A 25,164-nucleotide genomic window follows, 5' to 3' on the forward strand; every position below is an offset into this window, starting at 1 on the left:
ATGACGGAAGTCATTGTGGGACAAATATGTTAATTGTGACATGCAATAAATTTAGGTTATGTTTTGGATAGATCACGTGGTGTAATAAACAAACAGGATTACCATTACTTGCGACGAAAAGTTTACTATCCAGGCAATAAAAAAACCAGACACATTCGTGCCCACCTAAAAAATGATCCTTTATTAGTAAATTCATACATCTATACCTACAGTGTTAAAAAGAGACTTAAATGAGCAGTAATCACTTAAAAATATGGAAAAAGGGTGTCCCTAAATCAAGCACACCCTTTTTCCGCCTATTTTACGTTAACTTAAAAGTACGATACACACTTAAACATCCTTCCTACTTGACAACGATCTATCAAACATCGGAGTGATGACTATCCTATAATCAGAGAAAAAATATAAAAAAGCCTTAAAGGTAAACATAGACATAGAAAAAAGCAGTAAAAATGTTGCCAATTGTGTTTGTTAGTTGATAAGTCCCTTAGCTTTAAAGAGATCACGCATCAGCCCCTTCAAGTACTTAATCTCGCGTTGCATGTCCTTGATATCTCCTTCCAACTTCTCGTTCTTCACGGACAGCTCCTTCTCCTCGCCGAGGATGACTTCCACTTCCGCCTTTTTCTTCATCCTGTAACGCGTCGCCGCGTTCTTATTTTGCTCCTTTTTCCTGGATTTCTTATCGACGGGAGAAGTGCGCGAGTAGGGCTTGCTCCTCTTCCGGGCCGCCTTCACGGGCCCCGCGCCCTCGTAATTCTCCACGGGCTCGGGCATCCACTCGGGGTCGTCCGAGGAGCAGTCCCCGAAGTTGCTGCTGCCGCTGCTGCTGTTGCTGTTCGGCGACGAGGGGCCGCTGCTCCATTGCATGTCCTCCACGCGCGTCCGCACCAGCTCGTCCACCACGGCCAGCTCGTGGGCGATGTCGGGCTGCGGCGTGGGGGTCTGCGGGTAGTCGGGGAGCGCGGCCGGGGGCCGGTACGCGAGCACATTGGGCAGAAGAGGCTTCTCAGGTACTGGGTAGATTTGCTTATCCGCAAGGGAGGCATAAGAGGAGTGGAGAAGGGGTTCGAGGGTGGTGAGGATCTTCTGGTCGCCGGGTGGGCTCTGGGGCGGGGTGAGGGTTTCATGGGTGAATTCGACCACGTCGTAGACGGTCTCGAATTCTTTAAGGAGGAACTGGGTGTCGGGGGTACGGACGTACTCGATTTTCGAGGGGGGAGCAATGGGGACTTCTATGGCACGAGGGGGCTCCACATCTTCCAGGATTGGTAGCATCTTCTCGTCGAGAAGGAAAGGTTCTGAAACAGAAAGGGGATTAGTTGTGACGTGCGACGGGGGTCAAGTTGTTGGATTGGGGTCAATTGGACTGGACGACAACAATACGATTGGGAGCGACGTGACGTGGAGTTCGGAGACTGATTTAGATGGGGGCTCGACTTTGGCGTTTATAATTAGAAAAACATACTGAGCAAGATTTGGAAAACCCATCATCTATTGTGTCGTTAACTTTTCAAATAAAACAGGCTGTATCGAGATTTTTTGTAATTACGAACCTATATATACATAGTCGAAACCGCAGCCAATACTTCCCCTAATTATGTATCTCCGTAATTGTGTACTTCCATTTTTAAAAAAGATAGAAAATATTGAATTCTATTTCCGAAAGATCTTTTCTTAGCACTGTTAGTAGGTTTATTAATCACAATCTTGATCTTTAATATATCAAATTTTAACACCTGTATTTGCCAAGATAAATAAATACCAAGTAAACACTGACAAGTTTATAATTTTTCTGTTTTTCATGTTATTAGACAAAATTTCCATCGCCCCTGAACTACTAATCAAACAAGTCCAAGTTGATAGTTTGGTCGTTCTGGAATTTATTTGTCCAATTAACATCGACACACGATTTTTGTATCAGTAATTTTGGATTATTGGCAGCAATGTTTACATGTCAGTCCATTGTTGTTAACTTTGACAAAAGCGCGCCTAATAAATTTCATTTTGACAATCAGGTATGCCACCATAAAATTTTAATATGTTGCCAACCTGACAAACTCATCGCAATCATTAATAGCCACCAGCAAAATTCAAAATTTTGGAAACTGTCACATTTTTAAATCCTAGTTGGTCCATTTTACTACCGGTGTAATTTTGGTTGCCTAAACAAGCCAAACAGAACCGAAGTTCATGGAAAAAGTTAAAAATCAGGTTCATTTTGAACCTTGAGAATGCATTGTTTTTATCGAAGTGATCTGCATTTATTGACATAACAACAAAACATCGATATTATCTTGTAGCTATTACCGGGCGCGCTGATATTTTCAATTAAACTAAATTCGGTGTTCAAGGTAACTCACTTCATTACTTTAATTTTACAAATTTGAATTTAAGATTATTTATTGATCATCATACATGCAAATTTTTTTCTTAGTCAATCTGAATACTATTTCCTTTTCGAAAAGGTCAATGTCTATCCTAGTTCGCCGGTGACACTAAAACTACGAAATTCGTACAGATTTTAACGAGTTCTGAATGAATGCGATGAGCGAGTTTTTTTTAATGTAGCGGTTTTCAGAACATTATATAAGTTTAAGGACACCGCATTTAAAATTTTTGGAAACAACGACACAACTAAATAAGTGGAGGTGACGAAAAAAAAACTAGATTTAATGACATGTTGAATAATAGAAAGCTGTCACTTAATGATCAAACAAAAAACAAATACAAGAACGCATCGAAGAAAGTGGTATTAAAATATACAGGGTGTGCACCGGCACACGTCCTCGTTACGTCACACAGTGAAAGTATTATTGCCGTCCTTGCAGCGCATTAAAACAACACAGGAAATGTATGCAGGCACTAAACGCCAAGCATTAATCACATTATCACAAAATGTATTTATCGCTCTGGATTTATTTCTTTGTGACACGCTTATTTGTAATGTAAATGCACCAGACTGTCGATATCAAAGAAAAATACCAATTAAACGATAGACACTTGTTTACTCATTATAATTTTTTTTTAAACCTTATTCTTATTACGCTTCGAGTATTGTTTCCATGGCGTGAACTATAATGAACATATTGTGCGATTTTTGGGTGTGTCACCTGCTGGAGGTCACCCACTAGCTAATTATTCAAACAACGTGACAGAATAAAATTGATACGAAAAAAATGTGAGTGTAGTAGATAGAAAGTCGAATTTGTGTCCTAGCAGAGAAAGAGTGAAGGGACCAGCAGATGCGACGCAGTACAGACAAAAATGCGAAAAATGCCATCAACAATTTCATTACAATAGAAATAACTATTCATAATAAAATCAGTGATCGGTATCTATTTCACTTGCAAATATTTATGGCTTGCGATAAAAATTACAACCAAGGATACAAAGCAATTTAAATTAAATGCTTTATTACGCTGTTTTTTTGTTTCGATTAAAATTACCCATTTTCGAAATATTACAATATTTGAATTTTAATCGGAGAGAAACTAATGGTTAAGAAATGGGCGTGTATGAAAGTTGTTCGAACGATATTATAATCGTTACGGAATTTTTTATGGACTTTGAAAGGAAAATGTACGGCGTAACATAAATCTGTATATTTAATCCTGATTCCCGTTGCGCCCTCTAGTGACAGTCTTTACAGAAAGGGTTTGCGTGTTTGCTCTTTTGTTGTCCTACGACTTCGCAACTTCACGCTTTTTGATTTTTCATTTTTTGCTACGATTAAAATCATTATCGACATGCAATACTAAATTTAACTCCTTTCCGATTTGTGCATAATTGAATATTTTTAGCCTTATCTCCGTCCAGCGAAAACATCGAAAACCGGATTATTTCCCGTATCAGTCACATTTTTCTAAAATAATTGTTTAAGTAAGTCTCAACTCTGACCCGTCCCGATTAGATAGTCGGAACGAGGCTGCTTTATCTCCATTTCTGTGCCGAAAAATCGAAAACGAAAGGTGGACTCGACGTCGGCTCGGTCTATGCAAAGTATGCGCACTCTTGGCAAACACTTTTTAATTAATTCCTTAAGCAAGACTAATAATAATAAATTAATCGCGACTAAGTTGTTGTTACGGCGACCAGATTACCTCGATTCGGCCGTGCGTAACGACAAACGCCCAACATTCACAAAGACATTGAAAACGCTCAACGTGACCCTTCGGTCTTCATTTTTTGGACGAAAAAGGGGCCTCGTTCCATATATATCTGTTTAATGGAGTGTCGTAAATAGGTCGGTAGATAACGTTGTTTTCTAAGCGGAAACGAAATATGTTTATTCATCGTTCAATAGGTTCTCGACTTTTTTGAGATAATTGTTTTAATCCTTAATTAAACGATGCTGAGCAATGCTGGAAAATTCCGAGGGGCTATTGTGTCTAAACACTCGAGTTGAGTGCAGTGGGAAGACTACGAGTGTACTACAGAGAATGTTAATTTCGTCGGGAGTGATTTGAATGAGTGATTGGGTTTGCCTTATGTGGGCAACGACCAGATTGATACAAGCCGATTACAAAATATGTATTCGTTTATTTTTAAGAAATATGTTAATGGGTGCTGAGTTTTACTGAGCTATTTTTGCTCTGTGTTTGCGTTTTCGCAATAACTATGAAAAATTACGTATTTGTTTAAAATTAAAACCAGTTGGTTTTTGTTGTGATAACCATAATATTCCATGTGTGATTTGTGGTTTAGGCATTTACACTGCATTTTTCACTTGAGGAAGTCTGTTTTCATGCGGTAACACCAGTTTTACATTTTTCTTTTGAATTAGATACTTAAAAAAAAATAAATTTGTGGTTGGTGTTATCAAAATTATGTCATCACCTTTTTGAATAACAACTTAGTTTTTCTATGCATTTTCCATTGTCGTCTGTATTAATTTTCATTAGACACAATCTCTCATAACTACTGGATCGATTGTTGTCAAATTTTCTGTGTATATTACGACCTTCATTTTCCATTTTTTAGTTTCTTAATTTTTAATCTTTCGATTTTTCAATTTTTTGTTTCTTCAATTCTTCAAGTTCTTGATTTCCAATTTTTAGATTTTTCAAAGTTTTCATTCTATACTCTTTCGTTTCCTCAATTCTACAATTTTGTCATTTTTTTGGTTCGAAGTTGAAAATTCGAAAAACTAAAAAATCGGAAGATTGCAAACTGAAGAAATGAAGAAACAAAAAGTCGACACATACAAAAAATTGAAAAACTGAAAACAGAAAAATTGAAACATTTCACATTGAAAAATGTATACAGGATCTTCCTTTAAAACCACAGTTTAAAAAATTTGGAAAAACAAAAAACTTACTTCATATTTTTTCCACAACCCACTAACACAAAATTTCGAAATTTTAGCCATACCATCAGCGGCAAAGAACCCTCCTAAACCATAAAAATATTTCATGAATGAATCCGTTTACTCGATCTCACATTCGTACTCGTCTATCGCAATCTACATCTACATTGTCGTATTCAGAAAGTAATTACCTACTTATCTGGCGCACTTAACTCAAAATCCCCTATAATGAAAATAAATAACATGATCTAGCACAATTTTAACAAGATCTACATGTCTCACTCGATTTTTTTTTTCGCTCGAGTGCAATTTGACTTTAAGCGCGCCTCTTTCTGACGAAATTTATCGGAGTTGTTAGCCTTTACAAAAATAGAGATTGACGTTAGACGTTTGAGGGCTTCGTCGAGATTTTCGGAGATAAGACAACGATGGACAATAAAAAAACACGATTCATGATTTTCATACCGTGCGATTTGCAATGCAAGGGCAACGAGTGCGGATATACCAGTGACCTACCGACATTGCGTTTATTTAAAGACGGATAATTAGCAGTTGTCGTTTCTTCGGGCGTTTTACTGAAAGTTAAAAACACGACTTTCGCAGCTTGTTAGCGGGACGATAATTGGTCGAGTCAGTGGCTTTTTCACTGATTCTTCGAACGAATATGGGTATTCCACGGGTCAAGTGCCTCGAGTTGTAAAAAATAAATATTACTAACTTTTGGAAACATAAAAAAATAACAACGAATTAATGGTGCAATAAAAAACTGTTAAAATTGGCGTCTTATTAAGCAAACAAACCGTGACATGTGTTGCCAGATTAGAATATTTGTCACTTTCACTTGATTGCGATCTAAATAATATCGGCGCTTTTTCAAAATTCGGCGAATGATGCAACAACATAAATCACGACCAAAATATCAGATTTCGATTTTTTTTAGAATATTTTGTCGGCAAACACCCATTAAGATGATGTATTTCCATTACAAATAGCAATTATGTTGATCGGTGGAGGTCACTGATTATCAAAAACGAAAGTTCCAATGGTATGCAATTTAGTAGCGAGACGCTGTTATAAGTGTAAAAAATGCTAATAATATATCAAGAGTGGCGGTTGGTCACGATTTATAATGTTCTTCCTATTATGCGATTTTTGGAGTTCAGCAAGGATCTCACCTTAGACCTGCCAATTTTTGGTTTTTCATAAATGATTAGAAGTTAAATAATGGTCACGATATTTTATCTAAAAGAAAGAAAGAAAATAATATTGATGGGAAATCGTCCAGGTCCAAGAGTAATTAATATATCTCCTGGTACATTTAGTGACAGTACATATTTAGAATGCATAAAAATTTATAACTCTGTTTGTGTTTTTTTAAACAGCTCTCTGAATCATTTGTTGACATCAGGTGTTCCTGTGAGAAAATGGTGACTTGAAATTTCTGGAATTAACATTATAAACAACAATCTAGGAAAAAAGCGAATTAATAACTTTTCTTTTTTGTACATTATTTCTTACAACTTGATAATGATTACCAACTTTTTCATTTCCATATTCGTAATTACAGCCATATCATTTTTTTTTTAATTACAATCGTGAATACATTCAGCCGAAAACGCAGCCAACATTGCCGCCACCTAGCTGACGTCGTCCTAAACCACCCAACTACATGGAATTAAAAGACATTGGGTGAATCGAATCAATTGATTTAAAAAAATCTATAAATGACTATATTGTTGGCATTATATACAGGGTGATTCACGAGCAATAATGAGCCGGAAAAAATTTTTGATGCAGAGCTTATAGATTCAAAATTCTAATTTTAATAAATTGTACTATAATCGATTGACACAGCAACATGTAATAAGTTTTTCTATAGTTTTTTTCTGAAAGAGATTTGAAAACGAAAATGGTTATGAATGTCTGGAATCAAGTTTCTCTTTAATAATTAAAAACGTTTCTTACAATTTTGCTACGTCTTTGGAAATTTCGTGTTTCGTAGTAAAATTTCCATTTCCGATAATTATTAAGTCAACGTGGAAAAAATATCATTACAATATTCAAAATGGTAACGAATTTAAAAGTGATAAATTTCGAAACGTGTTTTTGATAAGAAAACAAACACCGAATAACCTGGTCTCGATAATCGTAATTTTTTGGGAACGTGTCCAAATATAATCACATTAACCTGCTCCACTCTACACGGAATAACCCATACGACTCATCATAATTGTTTTATTCTCAGAAGCCAGTTTTGTTTTACTATAGAGAAGCAAGCCGCATTCTTAATCCTGTTTGTACAAACCGGACAACTTGATAGTGATAATAAGCAACAAGTTTTAGACCACGACATATGTTATCAGTACCACATTAAAATATTTACAACTTTCACTCGATTAGAGTGTCATTTTTTGAAAATTTCATATCTCCTAGTGACATAACAACGCAACTCATAACCAAATTCGCACTCAAGCAGGTATTTTCCCCCCCATCACGTTGATGCATCTCCCCCAGCTCCAACCTACCATAGCAAACAGCCATTACGCTGATTGGCAGAGGTCACCAACTATCAAACACAGAAAGTCAACAATTCCAATGGCAGTGGAAGAGTAAAAAAGACAGAGACAGAAAGAGAGAGAAAACGTCGGCGTCGTCAAGGGACTTTTCGGCACTCCGGTGCTAATTCAACGTCTCTTCACCAACTTCTGTGAGTTGAACACAATTTCCCGGTTCCACGTGTAATGGTAGCTGCACTTCATGCTACGCACGCCACTGATCATTTGTACGAAAAATCATCAGGAGTCGGCCGCCTTTAGTACACTTTTCCCGAACTCGAATGCGTGCGAAAAATGGGGCACGGTTGGGTTGGAATTCGGAATGCTGCGGTTCGGCGAAAACGACGTCTACTCGACGGAATGGAGCGGATTTGACTGGCGAAGTGGTGACTGGTCGTCCCTCAAGTATCCCCACCAGGAGACGTGGACACCATGTGATCGCCGACGATGTGATAACGAGGCGATTTTTGTTCGAGATGCGGAAAACGGTGGAAACGGAGTCCGAAGAACGGACACGGGTTTCCCGACTGAGGGAAATCGACGCGATGGAGGATTTATAGAGAGAGGAGGGGGCAAAGATCAGTGTTGCGCTTTTTTTAGATAGCGGACTGGCCTTAATGATAACGTCGGGGTACGAAATTTTATGGAGAGGATGTTTATGTTTATTCCAGATTGTTTTCTTCGACGAGTGACCGCTCGACCCCTCAAAAACAGATTCCTATTTCTTGGTTCGTTGACTACTTTTATTCAGGTTATTGTTCATAGAAATCTTCTAAAGAAAAGATGTCATCAAAAGAAGCTGAAAATTCCTGCAAGAATGGAGTTCCAGGAATTTCAACTACAACTGTGGAAGTCCTCCAAATTCAATTCGTTATCAAGAATCAAATTTAAAATTGGCTATCGAAAACAAAATCCACTAATTATTAAGAAAACTCTCAAAAAAACGAAAAATAACCAGAAAACTCTGGCTCGTGGTATGAGGACGTCTTTAAAAAGTTAAACTGCTTGTTATATTTTTAGATAATCTAACAATCAAATTGTACTGATGATATACATCTGGATAAGTATCAAAATGATGATAAACGATTGATTATCGGTTAGAACAGTTAGAACTAGATCACAATGATTGTTGAAGAATGTTTCTCTAGAAAAACCAACAGTGAAATGACTCCAAATTTTACAATAGTAGATGTTATTTAAATTTTATAAAATAACGTACACTTGTGGTTTATGAATACAAATTTTCGGGAAAAAAATCAAAATTGTAAAACAACCTTTCGATTTTTCAATTTCTGGAATTCTCGTCTTTCAATTTTCGATTTCTCAGTTTTTCGTATCAGTTTTGGGATTTCTTATTTCTCGATTTTGGATTATTCGATTTCTCAATTCTTCGAGTTTCAGTTTTTTGATTTATAAATTTTTTTCAATGTTCGACTTTTCGATTTTTTTTTTGATTTTTCATTTTTCGATTTTTCTATTCATCAAGTTTTCGACATTTCAGTTTTTGAAGTTTTCAAAATTTGGTCCTAATTTTCCGATATTTAAAATTTTCGATTTTTTGCTGTTTCGATTTTTGTCGACGGTTCGATCTTCAGTTTTTCAATTCAATTTTTCAGGTTTTTGAAATCTCAATTTTTTTAAATTTTCGATTTTTTCGATTTCTTATTTTGCAACTAAAACATGAATCCGTTTTAGGATTTTTCAATCCCCCGATTATTCAATTTTTTACAATTTTTCTATTCATCAAGTTTTCGACATTTCAGATTTTGAATTTTCGATTTTTGAATTTTTGGCGTTGTTCGATTTCTCGTTGTTTCGATTTTCAGTTTTTCAATTCAATTTTTCAAGTTTTTGAATTTCTTTTTTTTAATGTTCGACTTTTTCGATTTCTTATTTTGTAACTAAAACATGATTCAGTTTTGGGATTTTTCAACCCCGATTATTCAATTTTTTCCTATTTTTCTATTCATTAAGTTTTCGACATTTCAGTTTTTGAATTTTTCAAAATTTGGAGCCAATTTTCCGATATTTAAAACTTTAGAATTTTCGATTTTTTGATGTTACGATTTTTTAATTTTTGGCGTTGTTCGATTTGTCGACGTTTCGATTTTCAGTTTTTCCATTCAATTTTTCAGGTTTTTGAAATTTAAGTTTTTTTATATTTTCGACTTTTTCGATTTCTTATTTTGCAACTAAAACATGAATCCGTTTTGGGATTTTTCAATCCCCGGTTATTCAATTTTTTCCGATTTTTCTATTCATCAAGTTTTCAACATTTCAGTTTTTGAATTTTTCAAAATTTGGAGCCAATTTTCCGATATTTAAAATTTTAGAATTTTCGATTTTTTGCTGTTTCGATTTTTGAATTTTTGGCGTTGTTCGATTTGTCGTCGTTTCGATTTTCAGTTTTTCAATTCAATTTTTCAGGTTTTTGAAATTTCATTTTTTTTTTAATTTTCGACTTTTTCGATTTCTTATTTTGTAACTAAAACATGAATCAGTTTTGGGATTTTTCAATTCTCCGATTATTCAATTTTTTCCGATTTTTCTATTCAAGTTTTTGACATTTCAGTTTTTAAATTTTTCAAAATTTGGACCCAATTTTCCGATATTCAAAACTTTAGAATTTTCGATTTTTTGCTGTTTCGATTATCAAATTTTGGGTTTTTCAATTTTTCGATTTTTGAATTTTTGGCGTTGTTCGACTTCTCGAACTTTCGATTTTCAATTTTTCAATTCTTTAATTTTTCAGGTTTTTGAAATTTCTTTTTTTTTTAATTTTCGACTTTTTCGATTTCTTATTTTGTAACTAAAACATGAATCAGTTTTGTGATTATTCACTCCCCCGATTTTTTGAATTTAAAATTTTTTCATGTTTCCATACCACGATCTTTCGATTTATCGGATTTCCATTTTTCGTTTTTTAAAATCTTTGATTTTTCGATTTTTCAATTTTTAAAATTTTGTGATTTCTCATTTTATCGACATTCCAATCTTTCACTTATCCTATTGTTCGATTTTTCAATTAAGTTCATTTAGGGCTTTTTTAAAAGCAGTTCACACCTGTTAAAATTTTTCATTGCACCGTATAATAATTATAAAGTGACTATTTATGCTTAGACTTATCTTGTTCTTCTTAATAATCGTAAAATATCAGTGACACTTTTTTTTATTTTAAATGTATAGTCTCCGAAATACTACAAGGTTATATGGCAAGCAAATAAGGCAAACCCACAGTTGTAAATCTTTGCGACTGTTTAAGCGGATTGTAGTATTTCAGAGACTATATATCTTGAGACAAATTGGTCCAAGTTTATTTTGACAGAACTTCCCTCGCTCGTGAAGTACCTCACAAAACATTTGCTTTTACGAAGTTTTACTTAGTTTATAATAAGCTCTGTAAGATATAGATAATACCAGTCACAGTGTAAGAAAAAAAAGTGATCCCTGAGAAATCATATAAATATGTACAAATTTGGATTTTTTTGCGAAATTTTGATGCCTAGGGTAAACGATCAAGGCGGGTCCATAACCTACAAGTACAGGAATATGTATTTTATAAAATTTAAATAGCGTTTGCTACGCAAAGTTTTAATTTTAGTTTAAATGTGCTTTAAACTTTATCTCCAATAAATCATCAAAAACAATAGAACTCAAGTTTGTTGTTGGTTTATTTTTATTCGGATTTTAAGACACCAAAACAATAAATCATCCACAAAAGTAAATGTTTATCGTTCTTTTAACAACTTTTATAGCTTTAACACTTTGCGACTCGAAACATGTTATTATTATTGCAATTCTAGTTATTATCATACGAAATTATTGTTTTCTATTATCTTTTTAATGTACACAAATGGGTTCTACATGCAAATAAACACATACATATTCATAATAGCCCTATTAATAATCAAGAATTTATTAAATACTCAGTGGACAATTCACATTGATTTTTATTAGTCCGTCCGTCATTACTTAACACAACAGAACCCAGCAACAAAAATTAAAATCGTCAATATTCCCCACCGAAAAAGATTAAAAAATTCGTTACATTTTTACAGCGCGTGCTAATCGCTTCTCCTTCAGATTACACCTATTTATAATCTGCAAACACAGAATGTCTCGCGGAAAGTCCAGCCGTTTCTAGGGAATCGACGATAAAGTGTAATAAACAACTAAATTAGCAGCGATAAACGCAAATTATCGGTAGCCGAGGTCTTGTTTTCGATTACTAATTGAAATGCTTTACGTGAATCCGCTTACTGATAAAAACTGCCCAGAAGTGACAATAAACGACAAATCTGCCAATAACGCAAAAACCGGCTGTTATCAACGTAAAATTCACTGATGTGTCATTAAGTGCGCTGATTGCAGTAGCAGGGTTGCAAACGAGCAAGGTTACGGATTTATCTAGAAAGCCTTGTGGTTGTGGCAACAAGTCGTATCAGGACCTTGAGCGATAATCTACAGACGAAAAAATTTTTTTCACACCACATGATGCTGGGTGGATTTTGAATGTTTCTGCTCAGGAAGCGGATTTCAAGGTTTCTGGATATCAATAAAACACAAAATAGCGTCTTAAACACGCAAAATATTATTGCTGCAAGAGCCTAGTTATTACTCAATACTTTATTCCGTCAATAAGTCAATCAAAGCATCTGACTTTATTGTTTATTTGTGAATTTGTAAGCATCAAAATATTTAATCATACGAGTTTCATGCGGACGGGTGGAAAAAAACGACCAATCAAAATCAAACACAGGTGTTAATAACTCCTTTCCATTTGTGTATTTCTTGTGGATGCAAAAGAAAAAAATACGAAGCAGAACTTTACGCTCTAATAGACGCAATAGTTGAAATTTCTCTGCTCACGTAAAATATTACAACAAAGATAAAGAAATGTGCTGAGATATCTCACTTCTTCAAGCTAAGCTTCCATTTAAGCCAGTATAAATAGATTTATATTTATTTGTTGCTGCAAAAGGTTGACTCTACATACGAGAGAGTGTATTGTTGGTTGCATAACAATCGACGCAGAGCATTAATCTTCAATTGATCAACTTTAATGCTACTCTGACATTAAAACTTAATACCAAGGTGCAACCGCAATTACCGTTTTTGCAATTTTTCGAATCAATTAAAATACCATAATAAACAATTTACAGTAATAAACAGAAAGCAATTTCCCCTTGTCAGATAAGGTAAATCCCCACTTCCGCACCTCTTGAAATCTAGCGCGCAGAATGACTCTGACTTTAATTCCACTCGAGATAACTCTCTTTCCCTCACGAACTTTTCCATACTAACCTTCCTTGATGAGTTCATCTAGGTTGATCAAACTCTCCAAGTTTTCCAGCATGAGAGAAGCGACCTCTGCCTTGGTCTCGCAAGGGACTAAATCATCTTCAAATTTAATGCAGTCATCGTGTTCGGGGGATGTTTGATAGAACGTGTCTTCGGAGAGCCATGCCACCTCGTCAGTGTTGAGAGGTGACAGCGGCTCCTCCTTCCATGATATAAACGGCGCACAACTCATGGTGGTTGTGTGGTGCGCTGCTTAGGGTTGGTGGGGAAAGGTTGTTTAAGTAAGCTTCTTGTGCCGATATGGATCCGGCGAGCGGGGAAAGCGCCATGGTGGCTCTGGAAACGAAAAAAATTTTGTTTGAGAAAGTTTGGACAAGATACTTAAGTCATTGCAGACAGGAAGTGGTTATCTGCAGACAATAAAAATATTCATATTAGATAACGTTAATTAATTGGCGAGCACGGGCCAGGGAGTGGCTTGAGTGATTGTAAAAAAGAAAAACACTCTGACTGAGATAAAGTCACAAATGTTCACCTGAAATGTACTTAAGTTTTATCACTACGTATATTTTTGTACACAGTCATGAAATGATGTAAGAAATATTTATAAACAGTCAAGCGAGTTTATTGTTTCCAAAGGTGATTAGTATTATTTAGATCTGATTGTAGTAAATAATGCGTTCAATTTTTTGAAGTTGTACTATAAGTGAAAAAAATTCAAGTCGTTCACACTGGTAATTAAGCAATAGATCAAAGTTCAACAATCAGCCACTTAGTTCTATGACGCTCAAACACAAGTGATACGAAAAAATTATTTTTATAAGAGACAATGTAATGTTTCGTAGGCTTTGTTTTGAACAAAAATCCCATAACAACAGTGTTCATCATTAATAAAGATTTATCTACTAAATATTTTGAGTTGACATTATCAAATTTTTGGCGAGAATAAATATTAAATCTGATATACACAAGTTAATCATGGCATTACGACACTTTTGAGATAAGCTTCATGCACTAATTTTGTGAGACATCCACTTCTAAAAACAGTACTTATGTATGTACTTCTTAAAAATTACAAAGTAGTAACATGGTAAACCATAAACAATTCAATCAAAAATTAATTACGTCATTCATAGATAACACAGTTCCTAAACTGGGTAACGAAAAAAAATTGGTCTAAAGAGTTTAGACAGTACTTCCCTCGCTGTCGGAAACTTGACGACTGCATGCCTATTGTGTTTTTTTTCTCATTACATTTTTGTAGTGGGAATTTAAAAAAAAATTGCGATGACGTCATCAACATTTTTGCAAGGACACGTATATCAGTTGGGATAGATGTAGTGTAATACTAAGAATAAAATTATTATATTCTCAAATTTTCGGGAAAATGAATTGGGTCGTTTTGAATATTGATTTGTAATAATCAATAAAATAACGAAACAATTTACTCACGTATACCTACGTATCAGAGGCAACTGAAAATCGTGTATGTATAAACATTCTTAATTTAAGATGACAGGCGTAACAGCATACGTGAGAGTCAAACAGAGAAACTGTAAACAAAACGACCATCGGTTTTATTGCTTCGACTTCCGCTTATTATATAAAACATTGGGTTTTATTTTAATTCTTGACGGTGAAATTCACAATTGGTTGATTATAAACATGTCTATTTCACATTCGCGGAACCAAGTGAGCGCATAAAACAAATGCAGGTCTGTAATGTTAAAGTCGATGTAAATAAGCGTGCTACCCTTATGTTTCAACCGAGTTTTTCCTTTAACAAATTTTGTGTCTACCAAATTGGGTTGGTTGGGGTGTAATACTAATAATAAGTGTTGCCTTTAATTTAATCAATAAAATAAATTGACTTCATTAATTTTTTTGAACCACCTCTTAAGAAAATCTAAAAAATATGAATGGAATGATAAATCCCAAGTACAAACTCATCATATTTTTTGCATTTTAGATAGGATTTATTCAGCAAAATTTAAGGGTGACGTCATCAATTTTTTTAGGAGGGATGAACAAATACATTTTGAACAAAGGTTTACCATGCTTATAATAACTTTAAAATATTCCCAAGATTTCAAAGCATTCGGTTTTCTAATTCCTGATTAAATCGATAAAATAAATTCACACCTTCATTAATTTTTTTGAGTCACCCTGCATATGCAAATCCAAAAATATGATTGGAATGATAAATCACAAGTACAGACTCATCATATTTTGTACATTTTAGATACGATTTATTCGGCAAACTTTTGAGCTGACGTCATCAGTTTTTTGTAGAAGATAACCAAATATATTTTGACTAAAAATTTATTATGCTCTTTATAACCTTAAAACATCTGCAAGATTTCAAAGCATTCGGTTTTGTAGTTCCTGATTAAATCAATAAAATAAATTTACGCATTCATTAATTTTTTTGAGTCACCCTGTATATGCAAATCGAAAAAATTTGAATGGAATGATAAATCACAAGAAGAGACTCACCATATTTTGCACATTTTAGATTGGATTTTTTCAGCAAAATTTTGTGGTGACATCATAAATTTTTTAGGGGGGACGACCAAATACGTTTTGATCAAAAATTTACCATGCTTATGATAATTTTAAAATATCTTCAAGATTTCGAAGCATTCGGTTTTGTAGTTCCTGAGTAAATCAGTAAAATAAATTTACGCTTTCATTTATTTTCTTGAATCACCCTGTATATGCAAATCCAAAAAATATGAATGGAGTGATAGATCACAAGTACAGACTGATCATATTTTGTACATTTTAGATATGATTTATTCGGCAAATTTTCGAGCTGACGTCATCAAGTTTTTGGAGGGGATAAGCAAATATATTTTGACTAAACATTTATTATGCTCTTTGTAACCTTAAAACATCTGCAAGATGTCAGAGCATTCCGTTTTGTAGTTCCTGATTAAATCAATAAAATAATTTACGCATTCATTAATTTTTTTGAGTCACTCTGTATATGCAAATCCAAAAAATATGAATGGAGTGATAAATGACAAGTACAGGCTCAGCATATTTTGTACATTTTAGATATGATTTATTCGGCAAACTTTCGAGCTGACGTCATCAAGTTTTTGGAGGGGATAAGCAAATATATTTTGACTAAACATTTATTATGCTCTTTATGACCTTAAAACATCTGCAAGATTTCAGAGCATTCGGTTTTGTAGTTCCTGATTAAATCAATAAAATATATTTACGCATTCATTAATTTTTTTGAGTCACCCTGTATATGCAAATCCAAAAAATATGAATGGAGTGATAGATCACAAGTACAGACTCATCATATTTTGTACATTTTAGATATGATTTATTCCACAAACTTTTGAGCTGACGTCATCAAGTTTTTGGAGGGGATAAGCAAATATTTTTTGACTAAAGATTTATGATGCTCTTTATAGCCTTAAAACATCTGCAACATTTCAAAGCATTCTGGTTAGCAGATTAAAAATTAAATTTCAAAATGTTGTTTTATAATTTTGATTTTTTTTCCAAAAATCTGGACGTTTCGGGTGAAAAGTCGATTCAGAGTTGTAAACTACACGTGTAGGACTATGTTATTTTATACAATTGAAAACCCATTTACTATGTACAATTTTGAAGTGACGTCATCGCATAAGTGGTGGGGATGATTAGACAAATTTTGGTTAGCGTTTTACCATCTACATGATATTCTTAATATAAGTACAAAATTTCACAACAATCGGTCGAGTACTTTCGGAGATTATCTGTCTAATAAAAATTCGGGACAACAGACGGACAGACGGACGGACAGACAGACGGAAATGGGAGACCTATTTCTTCGTCTTCTAGGGGTCATGAAAGATCGAGAAAACGTAAAAGTAGAGAGTCGGCCGACGGACTCGATTACAATACTTCCTTTGCTTACGCTCGGGAAGTAAAAACGAAAAGTTAATTGCATAGATTTTTTGCTACACCTTAATGAACTTTCCATTGACCTCTAAATGAAAATTTGCATTGTTACCAGTGCAGTTTTAAGGTAGTTAAAATATATTAAAACAATCAAACTCCAGAAATTTCACAAGAAACTTCTGCGAAATTGTGTGAGGTACTAACACAGATTTAGGGATTACAAAACATTTAACTAATATTTACTTATTCATCTTTCCCAGAAATTTAATAACGTCACCACAAATAAAAATCTACAAAAACATATTGAATAACACCGTGACAGGCGGTTCATAAAATGAAACAAAAAGTTAATAAGCGTGAACTCATTTACTTGACCAACATTCACCCAATTGCTTAGAAATTTTTGAACCTAGTCACGTGATGTCTGGATTGTATTTGTTATGCTTGTCAAACGAAGAAAGTATCAACATTTTTTTTCTAAATAAAATGCATGCCTGAATGCAAACGAATGTGACATCCCGCCAATTTTAACCATTGAATAATTTAAATTTTATTCTACAGATTTGAATCTTTGCCAAGTGGGCTATTTACGTACGTAATAACAAACAAACAACACGAACACGTTTTACGCTGTTTGGCAACAAAACTTATTCAGACTGGAAACGTGCTATCTAAAATAAACAAAAAGATTTTTTTTTAAACTTCTAACATTTTTATATATTTTACTTTATATGTAGTATTAAGAATTGTAATTTTCAAAATTCGTGGTTTTTTGGCCATGACTGACAGTAGTACCACCTAAAACTGAACAGGCACCGCCAACTCTAATTCATGTTATTTTCGATCACACCTTTGTTTTTTTTTTCTTCCACTTGGCAACTTGCCGCCACGTAACATCGGGCCACACTTTACAAAAAATATTTATTATTTATATAAAACTTTTTATTGCCAAATTGAAAAAAATAAAAAAAAATAGTCCACTCTTATCCAGAAAAATCGTGAATAGCCTCATTTCTCCACGTTTATAGATTTTTATTTTAACAGCAAATTACAAGGTGTGTTTGTATTACTGGATTGCATCAATAATTACTAAGTTCGAGCCCTGTAATTAGCCTCGTTTCCAAACAACCAATGTGAAAACTTCCAATCCGTTATTAGTATTACTTATTACTTATTAGCAACCAAAAATGAGCAATTTTTTGCGACCTTTCACCCAACGGTACTTCTCACTATTCGACTTCCTGGACTTGATAGCCCCCGGCATAACTTCTACAGTGTGTATCAGACTCATTATCTCGCCATAATAAAACATCAAAACAATTGCCGCCGCTACACCGTTTGTATAATAAATAGCGTTCTAAATCCATCGATTATTCCAACCGCGGTAGATAAAGAGAAACGCTTCGACTAGTCACGAATCCCTAATAAACCAGTAGCATTTGCGAAACTGACAACTTTTACCCAGACATAACTAACCGTGTGTAAACCGGGCCGCTACAACCAAAAAAATTGACAATTGACAATTTAATAACATGTGAGGGGGCGTGTCCACCACTAAGTAGCACAGATGGCCGTGAATATATGTCACCACCAATCAAGATGCCAACTTTAATAACCACAATCACCATATGTCAATGCCAATCACTTATCCAATTCAAGCAATTAGTTAATGAGCGCCAAACCGGGCGATTTCGCGAAATCGGCGCGACCAAATCAATGACGACACCGACAATATGGTGAAATCATCGCCTTGACGGGGCATCGGCACTTTACACAACCACACACACCAAAACTTGACTAAAAATGCAATACTCACTGCATTTTGATATGATGTGGCGGCACACTTGCGTGTGCAAGAACTTTTGGTGCTAGACCGACATCTTGCCAATGTGTGGAGCTGAGGAGAAAACAAATACACTTTACGAATCCATTGATGAGAAAGTAATGGCGGGCGGTCGGGTTTGCGGAAGCGGAAAACGTGCGCAGACGACGCGATGGGGAGTGCGCATGCGCGCAGCGATGGCGGGGCGGTTACGTCAGATTTGAATTGCGTAATGACGTAAAATGCGAAGATACGGTGTTATCGAGAAACAGACCACGATGGGTGGGAGTACACTGGTGCGAAGCGTGATATAATTGTCTTGATTGTTAATTCTGTTATATTATTAACAATAAATTTAAAAAAAATGGACATTTTTGGAAAAATATCCACTTTGCTTCGTGTTCACAACACAAACATTTTCACTAATATTTATTAACAATATATTAAAAATTCCGTGCTACTTTTAAGCCAAATTGGAGTCCGATGTTGCTGACACCAAACCCGAAATCAAAACTAAACACAATGAACCGAAAAACGTGGTAGAATATTTCAATTTAAATTGGTGTATTGTTGGCTGCCTATCTACCATTTTGGTTTTCATCATTCTTTAAACAACCCCCAACACCCCAAAATTACCATAGCAACATTGACAAATCTGGCAAACTCTCACAACTCCCATCATACATCAAACCCATCCCCCCATAATGGACACCATCACCTTCGCATACCAAAAAAAAAGAAGCGAATTCGGTAAGCAATGTATGTTTTCGGACAAAGGGCCCGACCTCATCGACAACTACCCCTCGAACCCGAAGCTGATCCGCAATTACATCCTCAAGTAACCGTCACCACCTTCGTCACGCCTCCACTAACCCCCACGTTGCAGAGACCCAATCGGCCGAGCCACACAATGCGCCCCCGTGCAAGCCGAGCACTACCTCAATACCACGAGAGCGGAGTACTCCAACGCCATTATGAACCACATAGAAGGAGGGTGGCCGAAGGACGTCAACACGGCCGACGAAGAGCAGACCAAGAGGTACAGGCGAAAGGTGGAGAAGGACGAGGCGTTTCACCACACCGTGATGCAGCTGTGTAGGGTAAGACAAGGGTGGAGGACGATTTGGGGGTGATTGGGGTTGTCGTAGAACATGGAGAACTGTATTCTGCAAAACAACGCCATAAACATCTACCAGCAGTACTTCTCGGACGTGGAACCGACACCTCTGGTGGAGCGCAGCTCGGCAAGGACGGTGAACGTGTACCAGGATCAGAGCACTCCGACTAGACCCGTGACGCATATTTCTTGGTCGCCGGACAACCAAACCAAATTGGCGGTTTCGCACTGTAATCTAACTTTTCAGGCGGTGGTGCCGAATCAAACAAATTACTCATATATCTGGGAAGTCGGTAATTATAAACAAAAATTGTTAATTAAATTTTGATAATTGTTTCCAGAGAACCCAAATTTGCCTCTACACACCCTTCGCCCGGAACACCCAATCGTGTGTTTAGAGTACAACCAAAAGGACCCGAACTCCCTCGTCAGCGGAATGTTCAACGGCCAAGTAGCCGTCTGGGACATGCGAAAAGGGCACGAACCCGTCGAACTCAGCGTCATCGAAAACAGTTACCGAGATCCAGTCCACAACGTCCTCTGGATAAACTCCAAGTCCGGTACCGAGTTCTTCGGGTCTTCCACAGATGGTCAAGTCAAGTGGTGGGACACCCGGAAATTGTCAGAACCAACGGAAACCCTCATCATAGATTTGTCCAAAGAAGAACAAACAATGGCCAATGCTCTAGGTGCGTCGTGTCTGGAGTACGAACCAACCATCCCCACGCGGTTCATGGTAGGAACAGAACAAGGAAAAGTAATTTCTTGCAATCGAAAGGGTAAAACTCCACAAGAGAAAATGGTCGGGAAGTTTTCGGCCCATTATGGACCCGTTTTGGCCCTCCAAAGAAACCCGGCTTTCTTAAAAAATTTCCTCACCGTTGGAGACTGGACGGCGCGAATTTGGTCCGAAGACTGTAAAGAGAGCTCCATCATGTGGACGAGCTTCCACAAAGCTCTGCTCACAGACGGTGCTTGGAGTCCCACGAGGTAGAAAAACTAATTTCTTGTCCCTAAAACCAACTCTGGAAATTTCAGACTGTCTGTATTTTTTACCACACGCAGCGACGGCATCCTCGACGTCTGGGACATCCTCCAGCAGCAAAAGCAAGCTTGTCTGGGCGTCAAAGTCTGCGACGAAGCCCTCCGTTGCATCCGCACCCACGACGCCGGCCGCCTCGTCGCAGTAGGCAACCAAAAAGGCACCACCTATTTGGTGGAATTCAGCGAAAACTTATCAATGTCGAACAAAAACGACAAAATGCTACTGACAGCGGTAAAACTGTGACGGGTCCTTCCGCTTAAAAAATTCACGTTTTTCAGATGTTCGAGCGCGAAAGCAAACGCGAGAAGATCCTGGAAGCACGCAACCGAGAAATCCGGCTGAAACTGAAAGCCAGAAGCGGCGTTGCGTTAGTTGAAGAACCGACACAGGAAGCAGCGGAAGGAGAGGAGGAACCGGGTGAAGAAATACCAGTGGATGCGTTCTTCGACAGCAGTGTTAAGCAAGCAGAGGCGGAGTTTTATCTTTGCATCGAGGCGGAAACGGCGCCACCGCCAGAAGAGTTTCCGGAGGAGCCGGAGATGATAGCGGAAATAGACGAGGAGCCGGTGGAGCCGCCGCCGCCGGAGCCCCCCGTCGAACCCGCTCCGCCGAAGAAAGAGAAGAAGGGGAAAGAAAAGGGGGGGAAGAAGAAGAAGAAGTAGTTTATATTTTTACTGTATTTTAAACGTTACTAGAGACGCCAATAAATTTATCTAATAGTTGAAAGTACGTCACCAGGGCTATGAAAGTCTCAGCTGATTCCATAAGAAATACCGTCGCCTGCGTTGACACATTTTGCTGAGGGCGCTAGTTATCCTTCGTTGACAGTTGACCAATTTGAATGTACAGAAGAAATTGTTGGTTTATGATGTTCCGTGTAGGTTTAGGATTGTTGGTGAAGTTTTTCATTGATTATTATTGATTGATGAAAATGGTTTCGGTTAATCAGTTACACACCTTCGTACACCTCTCTCTTACACCTTTGTTAAACTGGGGAACTGCATGGCTTTTTAGCCTGCATCTACCCACAGAATCGTAGAAAAAATATTTTTTATTAAAATGAAGAATACAGACTTTTGGCCTCTCCGAAGGAGGTTCAAAGTTTTCTTAAATGAAATTAACGTTCATTGTTACGTTATATCAAGAATTTTATTTATTTTTTAATAGTTAAAGAATGCAAACCTTTCAAATTTTCCCCAAGAGTGATACTTTTTATCCACGCAGAAAACCTCTGCTTCTGCGTTGGAAACTCGTGGTAGGTAACATTTGAATCACTGTTTGAACAGGATGGTATACAACAATGCATTTGAATCGTATTTTATTAGTTCAAAATTACGAAAATTACATATACAAACAAATGTGTCAAATTCAAATTTGAACTGTCATTCAAGGATAACTAGCGCCCTCAGAAGGAAAATGGCGTCGAAAGTAACTACTGGATTATCTGTCAAAGGTGGCTATTCGGCAGGCTTTATCAGCGCAACTGTCAACGCAGGCGACGAGAAATACATGGGGAGCTTACGGAACGACATAAAGAGGTCACTAGCGTCACTAAAGGTGCTCCGACCTTGAAGAACACAGTTTCTTTTTCATTTTAAGGTTTTTGGTGAACGTTTTGTCTGGTTTTGTCAACAAGAAATGTCATATTAATTACGGGATCATACGGGATGTTGGGTTATAAGGTTAAAAACAAACGTAAAATTTATTTTAACAAAGTAATAGATACTTACGATACATGTAAAAAATACTAGAAAATTCCAGGCTAAAGAGGTCAACAAACTGCAGGTTAAACGAAATAGTTTAATTTTCGATGTGTGCGTGTTTGAGCGGTCCAAGATTTATTTTTAAATTTTAGTGTGTAAAAAATTCTAACTAATAAAAACTGAAACGAGGTAATCAAGAGGAAAGTCTTTGCAGGGGTGGTGGAATGGTATTTTTGTATGGTTCGTTTTTTAGCCGCAAACCAGTTAACGACTACGGTGCATAAATTGGGAAAAACTCATAAAATGTATTACCCATCGGAGTATAAACTGCAAAATGTTTAGGTGGTATCATTAAATCGCCAAAAATCACATCTTCATTGAAGACTTTAAAATGTCACTCAATTAAAACAGGATGTACCACTTCGTAAGAATGTGCAAAGTTCACAACAAACTTCGCAGAAGTGGTGGTGTAAGAATTTTCGTATTAATGAGTATCCACAAACATACCATAAACAGTTGTGTTTCCGGTAACTCACATCACTTAATGATTGTTGAAGAGGCTGGAATACAGGGGAGATGTGTAGTGGAAGTTTGTTTAAAAGAACACCTTAGCAAATTTTTCATTTCAAATAAAATAGTGTTTCACAGTTGGTTCTTGCATATTTATCGAAATAATCTGTAGATAATTATTTTACGAAACGTTCTTTGGAATTCTAATGGTGTGGGATTTATACAATTCCCAAATTGACGGTTCACAGAGCCAAACAAATTGTCAAACAGTACTGATTTAGTTGCAGCAACCTTTTAGTGAAAATTGTGAACAAATTGTATTCTGTGAAAACTATTAAAAGTAATAAGCAAAATGTTTATGTTCCTGAAGTGGTTTTTTATTTTTTTGTGAGTGGTTTAAAAATATTAAGAGTGAATTAAAAATTTTGCAATTCACTTGGGGATATTAACAACTTATTTGTCAGACTTGTTAAGGATTTAATAAACGCAGTTTAAAACGTCAAAATTGAATAAAAATGTTTTGCTTGAATATATTAATAATTTATAAGAAAGAAAAAAATGGCCAATGTCGCTAATACATGCCACCCATTTTTATTTATGTGTACAATTATTAGTATGTATTATATGAATCACATAGGAATGCTACGAAATATTTGAATCTTCGTGTTTCCCGGGAACGGGCTCCCAAGGTCACACCCGTTCCGCAAATATTGCTGAAGTTTCGTTACTGATCTACTGTGACGTCACTCACTGGACGTTATACATCAAACTGTAGTGTAGTGATTTTAAAGGGGAGTATTAGTGGAAAATTAGTGATACAGTTCTTACCAGAGTTTTTAATAACGACGAACAGTTATTGAAAAAGGTGGGTTTGAATTCAAAACGGTTTGAATCGTTAGTTCAGGGTCTTGCCGCTAGGAGCGCGATGATATTTAACCTTACAGACCGAACAGCCAAGTAAAAATTTTTGGGAAGAATTGCTGGTTAGATATAATTCAAATTTGCCTGTCGTCTAGTGTTCTACGGTACCATTTAATCAAAATTTCCATATCTTATTAATTAATTAACTATATAACAAACGCTAATATTAGTTACAGGAACCTGTAATAGTTGACGTTCTGTCAACAACGTCAGTTGTCAAAAATATGACTCGAGTATAATATTTTATCGTTATCGTTTAATATACATTATTTATAAACTCTTGTTGATAAAATTACAAAATCGTACAAAACAAGACATTCTAGCTTTGACCTCGTATTAAAATCATGAACAAAGAACCGCCTCCGCCGTACTCTGCGACTGCCCCCTATCCAGGTAAAACGCCAATGTTTACACAATTTTTCGTAACACGTTTCCGCAGGTGTTCATCAGCCCCCTCCGCAACAGTACAACTATCATCCCCCACCTCCGCCATTCCAGCAGTACGCACCATGCCCCCCTTCGTATGGAGCCACAGCTCAGACCACGATTATCGTCCCGGAAACCGAGGTTATAATCGTGGGGGCTTGTCCGGCGTGCCGGATCGGGGTTCTCGAAGATGATTTTACATGCTTAGGGTTACTGTGCGCAATTTTATTCTTTCCGGCTGGAATATTGTGCTGCTTGTTGCTTAAAGAGAAGAGGTGCGGGAATTGTGGGGCGAGATTTGGGTAAATATAAATAATGTATAATATACCAGTGTGTGATGTTTTAAGCTATGTATGCCAAAAAAGAAAAGATTTTATTATGATAAAACTTTATTTGTTTATACAATAAGAGAATGTGTGAGGGATGAGTGTCACCGTAGTTCAAATGGGATTTTATTTTCACGTATATCAAGTTACCAAATCTAGTTTAGAAGAAATGTTATATTTATGTATGTTTTCGACAATAAATGGTTATGATCAAATGGAACTGGACG

The 25,164-nt window shown here is 36.2% G+C and overlaps 3 protein-coding genes across 3 annotated transcripts; 2 read left to right on the forward strand and 1 right to left on the reverse strand.

Moving 5' to 3' along the window:
• Positions 1 to 166: 166 nt before the first annotated feature.
• On the reverse strand, positions 167 to 19,029 carry LOC135127584 (activating transcription factor of chaperone). The gene is made up of 3 exons (XM_064054063.1): positions 18,884 to 19,029; positions 13,168 to 13,500; positions 167 to 1,301 (listed from the first exon to the last, which is right to left on the reverse strand). The coding sequence occupies exons 2-3, from the start codon at positions 13,394 to 13,396 to the stop codon at positions 472 to 474; spliced, it is 1,059 nt and encodes a 352-aa protein (XP_063910133.1). The 5' UTR covers positions 13,397 to 13,500; positions 18,884 to 19,029; the 3' UTR covers positions 167 to 471.
• Positions 19,030 to 19,296: 267 nt separating this feature from the next.
• Positions 19,297 to 21,747, forward strand: LOC135127578 (dynein intermediate chain 3, ciliary). Its single transcript, XM_064054059.1, has 6 exons — positions 19,297 to 19,727; positions 19,776 to 19,989; positions 20,038 to 20,299; positions 20,348 to 20,996; positions 21,045 to 21,282; positions 21,330 to 21,747. Exons 1-6 carry the CDS (start codon positions 19,594 to 19,596, stop codon positions 21,711 to 21,713), a joined length of 1,881 nt encoding a protein of 626 aa, XP_063910129.1. The 5' UTR covers positions 19,297 to 19,593; the 3' UTR covers positions 21,714 to 21,747.
• Positions 21,748 to 24,383: 2,636 nt separating this feature from the next.
• On the forward strand, positions 24,384 to 25,157 carry LOC135127595 (membrane protein BRI3-like). Its single transcript, XM_064054083.1, has 2 exons — positions 24,384 to 24,578; positions 24,625 to 25,157. The coding sequence occupies exons 1-2, from the start codon at positions 24,530 to 24,532 to the stop codon at positions 24,915 to 24,917; spliced, it is 342 nt and encodes a 113-aa protein (XP_063910153.1). The 5' UTR covers positions 24,384 to 24,529; the 3' UTR covers positions 24,918 to 25,157.
• Positions 25,158 to 25,164: the final 7 nt, after the last annotated feature.

Source organism: Zophobas morio, unplaced genomic scaffold, assembly GCF_036711695.1.
Source record: "Zophobas morio isolate AGI-343-1 ecotype UQ-CSIRO unplaced genomic scaffold, CSIRO_AGI_Zmor_V1 ptg000012l, whole genome shotgun sequence".
In the NCBI taxonomy this organism is placed as follows: Eukaryota; Metazoa; Arthropoda; class Insecta; order Coleoptera; family Tenebrionidae; genus Zophobas; species Zophobas morio.